The sequence below is a fragment of the Montipora capricornis genome, chromosome 8 (assembly GCF_036669925.1).
Source record: "Montipora capricornis isolate CH-2021 chromosome 8, ASM3666992v2, whole genome shotgun sequence".
Taxonomy (NCBI): Eukaryota; Metazoa; Cnidaria; class Anthozoa; order Scleractinia; family Acroporidae; genus Montipora; species Montipora capricornis.
Window position 1 is genome coordinate 18,730,892 of NC_090890.1, and position 8,084 is coordinate 18,738,975.

The window sequence follows — 8,084 nt, forward strand, 5'->3', positions numbered from 1 at the left end:
TGCGTGGAACATTGTCGTCCTTGATCAGAACGATGTCATCTTGCTCGAGGTTGCGTCTTGGGCGGATCCATTTCTGACGTGCTTGAAGGGACTGCAGAAACTCCCGTTTTCAACGGCTCCAAAACTTGTTAGTAAGGTGCTGCACGCGTCGCCACAACTTCTTGGCGTATTCGTCTGCTTCTTGGAAGTTTCCTGGAGGTGGAAGAACGACCTTGCTCTTTCCCATTAACAAATGATTTGGAGTTAGGGCCTCCACAGTGTCGGCTGAAGTGAGGTTCTCTGCAGTCAGCGGCCTGCTGTTAACCACTGCTTCTGCCTCGCACATGAACGTGCGTAGCGCTTCATCGTTAAGTTGGCGTCCGTTCATTTCTAAGAGAGCTGAGAGTACGCCTCTAACCGTTCTAATCTGACGTTCCCAGACGCCTCCCATGTGGCTTGCTGAGGGCATGTCAATTTAGTTTCAAACCAGTCACAGTTCCGTTTCAGCATTTCTATCTGGACTTTCTCCTTATCCATTTCGAGCAGCGCATCCTTCAACTCTCGCTTTGCTCCAACAAGGTTTGTGCCTTGGTCGCTTCTCATTTGACGTACTGGGCCTCTTCTGCGTATAAAACGTCGCAGGGCGTTAATATAGGAGTCAGTTTCAAGGCTGTATGCGACCTCAAGATGGATTGCTCGGGATGCGAGGCAGGTAAAGAGGACTCCATATCGCTTGAGTTCCTTGCGTCCTTCTTTCACATAGAAGGGGCCAAAATAATCCACGGCGCAGTGGGTGAAAGGAGGTGAAGGAGTCACCCTGTCCCACGGTAAGTCGGCCATCTTTTGTTCCGCAGTCCTTGCCCTCAGTTTCCTACAAGTAGTACATGCATGTATCACCTTAAAAACCAAGGCGGAGAAACCGATGATCCAGTAGCCTGAAGCGCGGATCTCGTTAAGTGTGAGGCCTCGCCCCTGATGATTGGCGCTTTCATGGAGGCATCTTGCTATCAGCCAGGAAACATGACCTTCCCTAGGTAAAAGGACTGGATGCTTCACGTCCTCCGAAATGCTTGCTGCCTTAATTCTTCGGCCTACCCTGAGCATGCCGTTATTGTCTACGAAAGGGTCTAGGCGGTAAAGGGGACTGCTAATCTTAAGTTCTTTGTTCTTCACTCCAGGTTCCTCAGTGCGTGAGGGATTGGGCTCATTCTTTAGTCTACTCAGTTCATCCCTGAAGGCTTCATTCTGAACGGCCTTGATGACGAGTCGTTCCGCCTCGCTCATAGTCTCGATAGTTACAGGGTCTTCAAAATTTTGCACCACGCCGCGCCTCCTGTCTCCGCCCGTCGCCTTTGTTTTCCACGTTCTGGCGATGTTCAGGCACCTTCCCAAGACTCTCCTGGCGCGAAACCAGTTTGAGAATCGCTTGACCACCTCCAGCACGTAAGAGGGCTCAATAGTGACCATGTTAAGAACTGTTGTCTTCTTAACTTCCTTGTCGTCTGCGTGTACGGTGGGAGGCTCATCATCAAAATCTTGCCACCATCATGTGGCTCCCAAAGAAATGTAGGTCCGTGTAACCATCGAGATGTCTTCAGGAGCTCCTTTGGGCTTAGGCCACGAGATGCGTCATCCGCTGGGTTGTTATCACTGTCGACATACTTCCACTGTTCGGGTTGCGTGTGATCTCTTATTTGCTGGACGCGATTTGCAACATATGTGTGAAATCGACGCGCCTCATTGTAGATGTACCCCTGGACTACCTTACTGTCAGTCCAAAAGACTTCTTTTACTCCAGCATAAGTCAGCTCTCGTCCCAACGTGCGGCTAACTCTCACGGACGTAAGTGCGGCTGTCAGTTCCAGCCTTGGTATTGTGACTGGCTTCAGGGGGGCTACGCGGGCCTTTCCCATCACTAGTAAGCAATGTACCACATCGTTGACATCTGTGAGGCGAAGATAAGTACACTGACCATATCCTTCAGTGCTCGCGTCTGAGAAATGGTGTAGTTCGACTTTCTTGATATCTGTCATTCCACTTGGTTTAAAGCATCGTGGAATCCGCATTTTCTCTAGGAGGGGTAGCTCCCTCACCCATTTTTGCCACTGGGCCTGCATTGTTTCTGGAATCGGATCATCCCAGTCAATAGCTTCCTTACATAAGAGCTGTAGGATCCTCTTACCGCGGAGTAGGAAAGGTGCGGCAAATCCTAGTGGGTCGTAGATCGAGCTTACCGAAGACAGGATACCTGTCCTTTAGTGCGATTCGGAATTGAAAGGTGTCGCTCTCCATGCACCATTCCACACCCAGGACACGTTCGGGCAGTAGCGCATCGGTGTTCAGGTCGAGGTTCTTGATGTTCTTTGCTCGGTCTTCTTCTGGGATTGACTCAATCACTTCTCTTTCGTTAGAAGTAAGCTTATGCAGGTGAAAACCTCCACTCCTGCACAACTCCGCTCCCTTCTTCACTAGAGAGATAGCACTCTCGATTGTGGCTGTCGAAACCAGGCCATCATCAACATAGAAGTTTTCCTTGACGAACGTAGCTGCCTCGGCTCCGTGAACGCTCTCACCATCTTGAGCTGCTTGTCGAAGGGCCAAGTTCACACGGCCTGGAGACGATGTTGCTCCGAACAGATGCACTCGCATTCGATACTCCTCGGGTTCCTTCGTTATATTCCCCTTATCCCACCACAGAAAACGGAGGTAGTCGCGATGTTCTTCATTTACGCGCACCTGGTGAAACATCCCTTCGATGTCGCACGCAAGCGCTACCTTGTCTTGTCGGAAACGGCACAGGACCCCTTTTAAGGAATTCGTCAAATCTGGTCCTTGCAAAAGGTGACGGTTAAGAAAGTGGCCTTGAAATTCAGCCGAACAATCGAAAACTACGCGTGTTTTCTCTGGTTTCTTGGGGTGGTAGACTCCATGATGGGGAATATACCACACCATCTTGTACTCTGATGGAGCCTTCTCAGCATGACCCTCTTCAAGCATCTTCTCTACAAAGGCTACGTAGTCTTTCTTATACCTTGGATTCTTTAAAAAACTCTTCCTCAGCTGTTCCAGCCGTGTCTCTGCTAGCTTCCGGTTGCAAAGCATGCTGATCATTTGGTCACGGAATGGAAGCGGCATCTCATAATGGCCGTCATCTGTTTTATGGATGCCGCTAGTTGTTATCTCGATGAATCTCTTGTCTTCTTGGGACATCTCTCTGTTGTGGCGCTCTTGCCTTTCAGAGAAATCCTGCTCGAACATGCGTAGGATAGCATGCGGTGTCATTACTTCCTTATATGGCGTCGGGGTCACGAATCGGGTGGGTGATTGACTGTCGTTAGCAATCTCTCTCGTGGCTATCCTATGACAGCTTGCATATGGCGTAGTATCATTATCATCACCGTTATCGCGACCACTTGGGGCACCAACCACTCCCCAACCCAAGGCCGTTCTTATTGAATATGGCTCTGAAGGCTTCCCTGTAACAAGACTTTGAGGCTTTATAGCACGGACGCAGTTGTTTCCGATGAGGAGTCCCACCTTAAGATTTTCATGGTAAGGGGTAAGGTCATCCGCAATAGAAGCGAGGTGTTTGTACCTAAGTGCAGTCTCAGGGCGAGGAATCTGTTCTCGGCGGGATGGGATTTGATCTCTTGAGTAGGTCTTCGGAAGTTCTATGTTCTCACCCTTGTCGTAACTTGAAATAACTAGGCCTTTGAGCCTTTGGGTGCTTACAGTCTCTACGGAGTGCATGGTTCCTAGTTCCAGAGGTATTTCAGGACCCTCTAGGCCTAGGGTCTTGCGCGTTTCTTCGGTTATGAAGCATGTGTCACTCTGGTCATCTGAGACGGCGTATACCTGCACAGCAGCTTCGGGTTTGCTTCGGTGATACAGCCAGACGGGTAGTATCATGGAGGTAGTCGTTCCGTTGCATTCACTTGTCAGGCATGCGCCCACGCAGTTACTGGTGGCTTGCTCCCTGTTCTCGCCTTCTCTCTTCTCTTGCGTGTGAGGTCGGTGCAGCAGAGTTGCATGCGTTTTCTTGCCAACGTTGCATTGGCCCTTCCTTTGACACTCTCTGACCCTGTGCCCTCGCCGAAGACATGAGTAGCATACACCTCTTTGTTTACATACATGCTCTCTCTAATGTACTGATTTTTGGAGAAACTCGTTGCACCTCTCAAGGTCATGCGCTCCAGCACACAAGGTGCATTTTCTCTCTTATGGCGCACTCTCAAAAAACTTAAAACAGTCCGAAGATTCATTAAAAATATTTCGTACTCCAAAGTGTTACGAGTTTACTGGTATTCAAAAGCTTTTCCCGTCGTGTTTTTCCTTTTCGCGAGGAACCATAAGGGCGCCAGCAATTGACGAACTGAGGCTTGATGCACACAAAATAACAGCAAAAAAAAAACATTATTTGACTTGAGATTTTCAGTTAATTTTAAACATCAGATATCCTTCTTTAAGTTAAAAAGCCTTTGAAGATTCGTCATAACCTTACGTATTCAGAAGCGAATGTTGTCTTTTTGAAAACATGTTTTGATTTGATTGAAGTGAAATATTTGATCTGTCTTGAATACCGTTGCCTAGCACGTGACCAAAATCTACCCTGTTCAGTGGGAACGTTTTCTTATTCCATCTCGGTCAACTTACATGTAACCCGGGGATGAAAATGGTTCCTTCTTTTGACCTAATTAGCACTTAAAAACACAAGCCGATTAAGTCAGTGACGTCCACAACAAATTCAAATGAAACGGGTGCCATTTATTCAGCAGTACAGTTTGCTATCATAAGATCATCAAAAGAAATTATTGACAGCTCATCCCATGCAGCTAAAAGAAAAAAAGCTTATAATTCTCTTAATTTCGTTGGCTGGTTGTTTCCCTCAACAGTATGCTATTACAAAATGATCAAGTTACTAATTTTTATTCTGCTCTCTTACGGCAGCTTGGTCGGCGTAGATACTCATCCATGGCTTTTCTGCATTCACGCCATGCTGATAGCTCGTGGCATGCAGCTGACGGAAAAAAACTACCTACAATTCTCTTAATTTCGTTTACTTTAGCAGAGTTTACTTGTTTTTTTCCTCGAACACCCGCAATGTTTTTACCTTTCAACTCACTAGGCTCGAAGAACGGTTTTAACAGCAAAACTGCAAAGTTCGCTCGCGATCTGGACATATTTTTTATCTGAAATATCTCCTCATGTGACATTTGGCAGGCTGGAATAGCGGACTCAATTGACGTATCTTCTGGCAGGTTTGTGGACTCATCAAGGAGGTGGGAAGCGGGAGGTATGGTACACGGAACTGGCTCTGGTATTGGTGGAGGCTGGATCACAGCAGGAGGAACATTAGCCACTGGCACGGAAAGTAAGGAGATGATGTGGTCCAGCTTCTTCGAAAGGGACTCCTGGTTCAGCAAAACCTGTTCCTGCCTTCTGGCGATGGCAGCCAGCTTGTCACGTTCAGTGGACCGTGGAGTTGACACCTCGTTCCAGTAAGGTTGCTCCATATCTCGAAGTACAGACCCAATGAGGCTTGCGGTATCGATGTTGCTGCTTGTATCCTCTTCAAACAGTCCCCAAGACGTGTCGAAATTGTTGTTAGTTACTTAAATAGGCTGAGAAAAAGGAAGCGAAATATATGAATGAATGAGAATGAAACTGATAGAAAGTAGACATTTGTTTTTCTTTTAAAAAAGCAAGATCTGATTGAAGTGAAATTCGATCTGTCTTGAATACTGTTGCCTAGCACGTGACCAAAATCTACCCTGTGCAGTGGGAACGTTTTGTTATTCCATCTCGGAGGCGAAATATCAAACAATCTAAGGAACTTATTGTTAACAAATTCATGCTTACCCTCTACCCACTCCGTCATAAAAAATCCCACAAAGTTGGCCTAATTATAAATGTATTTTGATTGTCATTCCCTAAACGCTTTGTGTTGCTTAAGCTTCACATCATTGACAAAACTGATGTAGTGAAATAAGGGTTCCTTTTTTTATAACATCACAAACTTCTTTCGACAAACAATCATCTGCTACGCATAAAAAAACAATTATGAATGAGAAGTAAATCGAGAGAACTTACTTGTGTGAGCGTAGTGTGTTAAACCTCATAAAAAACCGGCAAAGTCCAATTATAAATGTATTTTGATTACCATGTGCTAAACGCTTTGTGTCGCTTAAAGTAAGCATGCGCAAGATAAACATCATTATAACATAGCGCGCGCTAGGATAAATCAATTTGGTGATTTATTCTTGGACTAATTCACGTTACCGTGGAATCCCGATTTTTCAAACCTCCAAAGAAAACGGAAATTGGTTTGAAAAAACGGGGGTTCAAGATATCGGGATTCCACTGTATACAATAAATAATCGCAAACACGCCTCTTATGGACTGATCATGAAACACTAAACTGACCCTGAACCAACTGAGAAAGTAAACTAACCTGTAAAGTAGGCGCTGGATGCCTCGCGATAACTGACGCTTCTTCCATTTTTTTTTTTCAGCTTAGTTGACGCTCTGGCTGGCCTTTTCTTTTTCTGTGTACTTGCGTCGTTACCTTTTTGTTTGGTAATGGTAATGGTAAATGGTAATGGTTTGATTTTCTTTATCGGATTCGCCATTCGTGTCTGGAGTTAATGACTGCTTGCGGAATTCCAAATCTATCCTGTTGAGCTCAGTGGGATCATCTGAGAAGAAAACACAACTGAATCAATACCTTACCGTACACACAATAAAATACAGTTAAAAATTTAGCATCAGCAGCGGCACTCCAATAATTGTTGCCTCCAGTTCCTCCATGCCATATTGTACGAGGACCTTACTGCCTTTACTTTTGTTGTCACCTTGCAGGACTTTGTTGATTTTCTTGGTGGCTAATACACATGTCAAATTATCGATTTCAAAGAAGAACAGACCGTTCTTTGGTGTCTTAAGCGACCTTCTAAGAGACATACTCTGAATGTGAAATGAACATGTTTCTGACGGTTAGCAGTATCGAGCAGTGGTTAGAATTGCAACAACCGGAAAAAATGCCAGAAACACTCGTGAACGTTTAGTTGAAATTCACCCGCATTTTTTGTTCTCTGACTACTTCACAAGTTAGCGATTCAGAAATACTCATAACAGCTATAAGAAATACTTGTAAAAGTTTCGTTAGAATTCCCACAGCATTTCACACTAGTGAGGATACCTTAATTCGTATTTACTTAGGACATCCGTTTTCAATCACTGCTGTTTTGTCTTCAGGTAGGCTTGCAAAGCAGTTTTTAGCTGACAACAACGTAAACTACTGGCCAACACCTGCTGAATCCCCCGATTTAAATCCCATCGAGATGCTTTGGCATGAACTGAAGTGTTTTCTCCGCCGCATCGTGAAGCTTCAAACAAAGAAGAATTAGTACATGGAATAAAACAGTTCTGGGATGGCGTGACACCAGCCAAATGCACGAAATATATTAGCCGTTTACAAAAGGTCATTCCTGCAGTCATTAGCCGCGAAGGGAGAGCCTCGGGTCACTAATAACAGTAACACTAGTATAACTAGCTATCGGTCAGAGATACAATTGATGTATGTTTTCATTATACAAGCTATTAAACTAGTGTCAAGTTTTCGTTAATGCTAAAAACGAACTCTACTGCGCTGTACATCGTATGACTTGTAATATTATTAGCTGGTTGTTTAATTAGTAATAAAGGATATGTGATAGGATCTAAGCTGTGTTTCTATGAAAACTTGACTGTTCATTAGATTACAGTAAGTAGATAATCTGGGAAAAGAAAGGTGGTAGATATGCAGACTCTCGCCAAGATTCAGGTCACAGCAATTTTTCCTAAGCGAGATATGGTGAGAATTTTTAAAGACTGAAATCTTCTATGGAGATGCCATGCTGGTGCCATGCGAACATGGCGGCAGGAAACCAACAGAAACATCTTTAAGCGTGTAAATTTATCTTTTGGGCATACATCAATACTTTTTTGAAATACACGAAAAGTTCAGACAGGCAAATTCTCCGAAATAAGTCACTTTTTAAACCAACATTACAGCTCTTTCGGCTGTCATGTAAATGCCACATCGCGGCAAGCTTAGAAATTCAAGC

The 8,084-nt window shown here is 44.9% G+C and overlaps 3 protein-coding genes across 3 annotated transcripts; all 3 read right to left on the bottom strand.

The window, feature by feature from the left end:
• Positions 1-369: 369 nt before the first annotated feature.
• LOC138013779 (uncharacterized) lies at positions 370-1,263 on the bottom strand. The gene has a single exon (XM_068860848.1). The coding sequence runs from the start codon at positions 1,261-1,263 to the stop codon at positions 370-372; it is 894 nt and encodes a 297-aa protein (XP_068716949.1).
• Positions 1,264-1,355: 92 nt separating this feature from the next.
• LOC138013780 (uncharacterized) lies at positions 1,356-2,045 on the bottom strand. Its single transcript, XM_068860849.1, has one exon. It carries the CDS (start codon positions 2,043-2,045, stop codon positions 1,356-1,358), a length of 690 nt encoding a protein of 229 aa, XP_068716950.1.
• Positions 2,046-2,157: 112 nt separating this feature from the next.
• On the bottom strand, positions 2,158-3,888 carry LOC138013781 (uncharacterized). Its single transcript, XM_068860850.1, has one exon. The coding sequence runs from the start codon at positions 3,886-3,888 to the stop codon at positions 2,158-2,160; it is 1,731 nt and encodes a 576-aa protein (XP_068716951.1).
• Between the last annotated feature and the right edge of the window lie 4,196 nt (positions 3,889-8,084).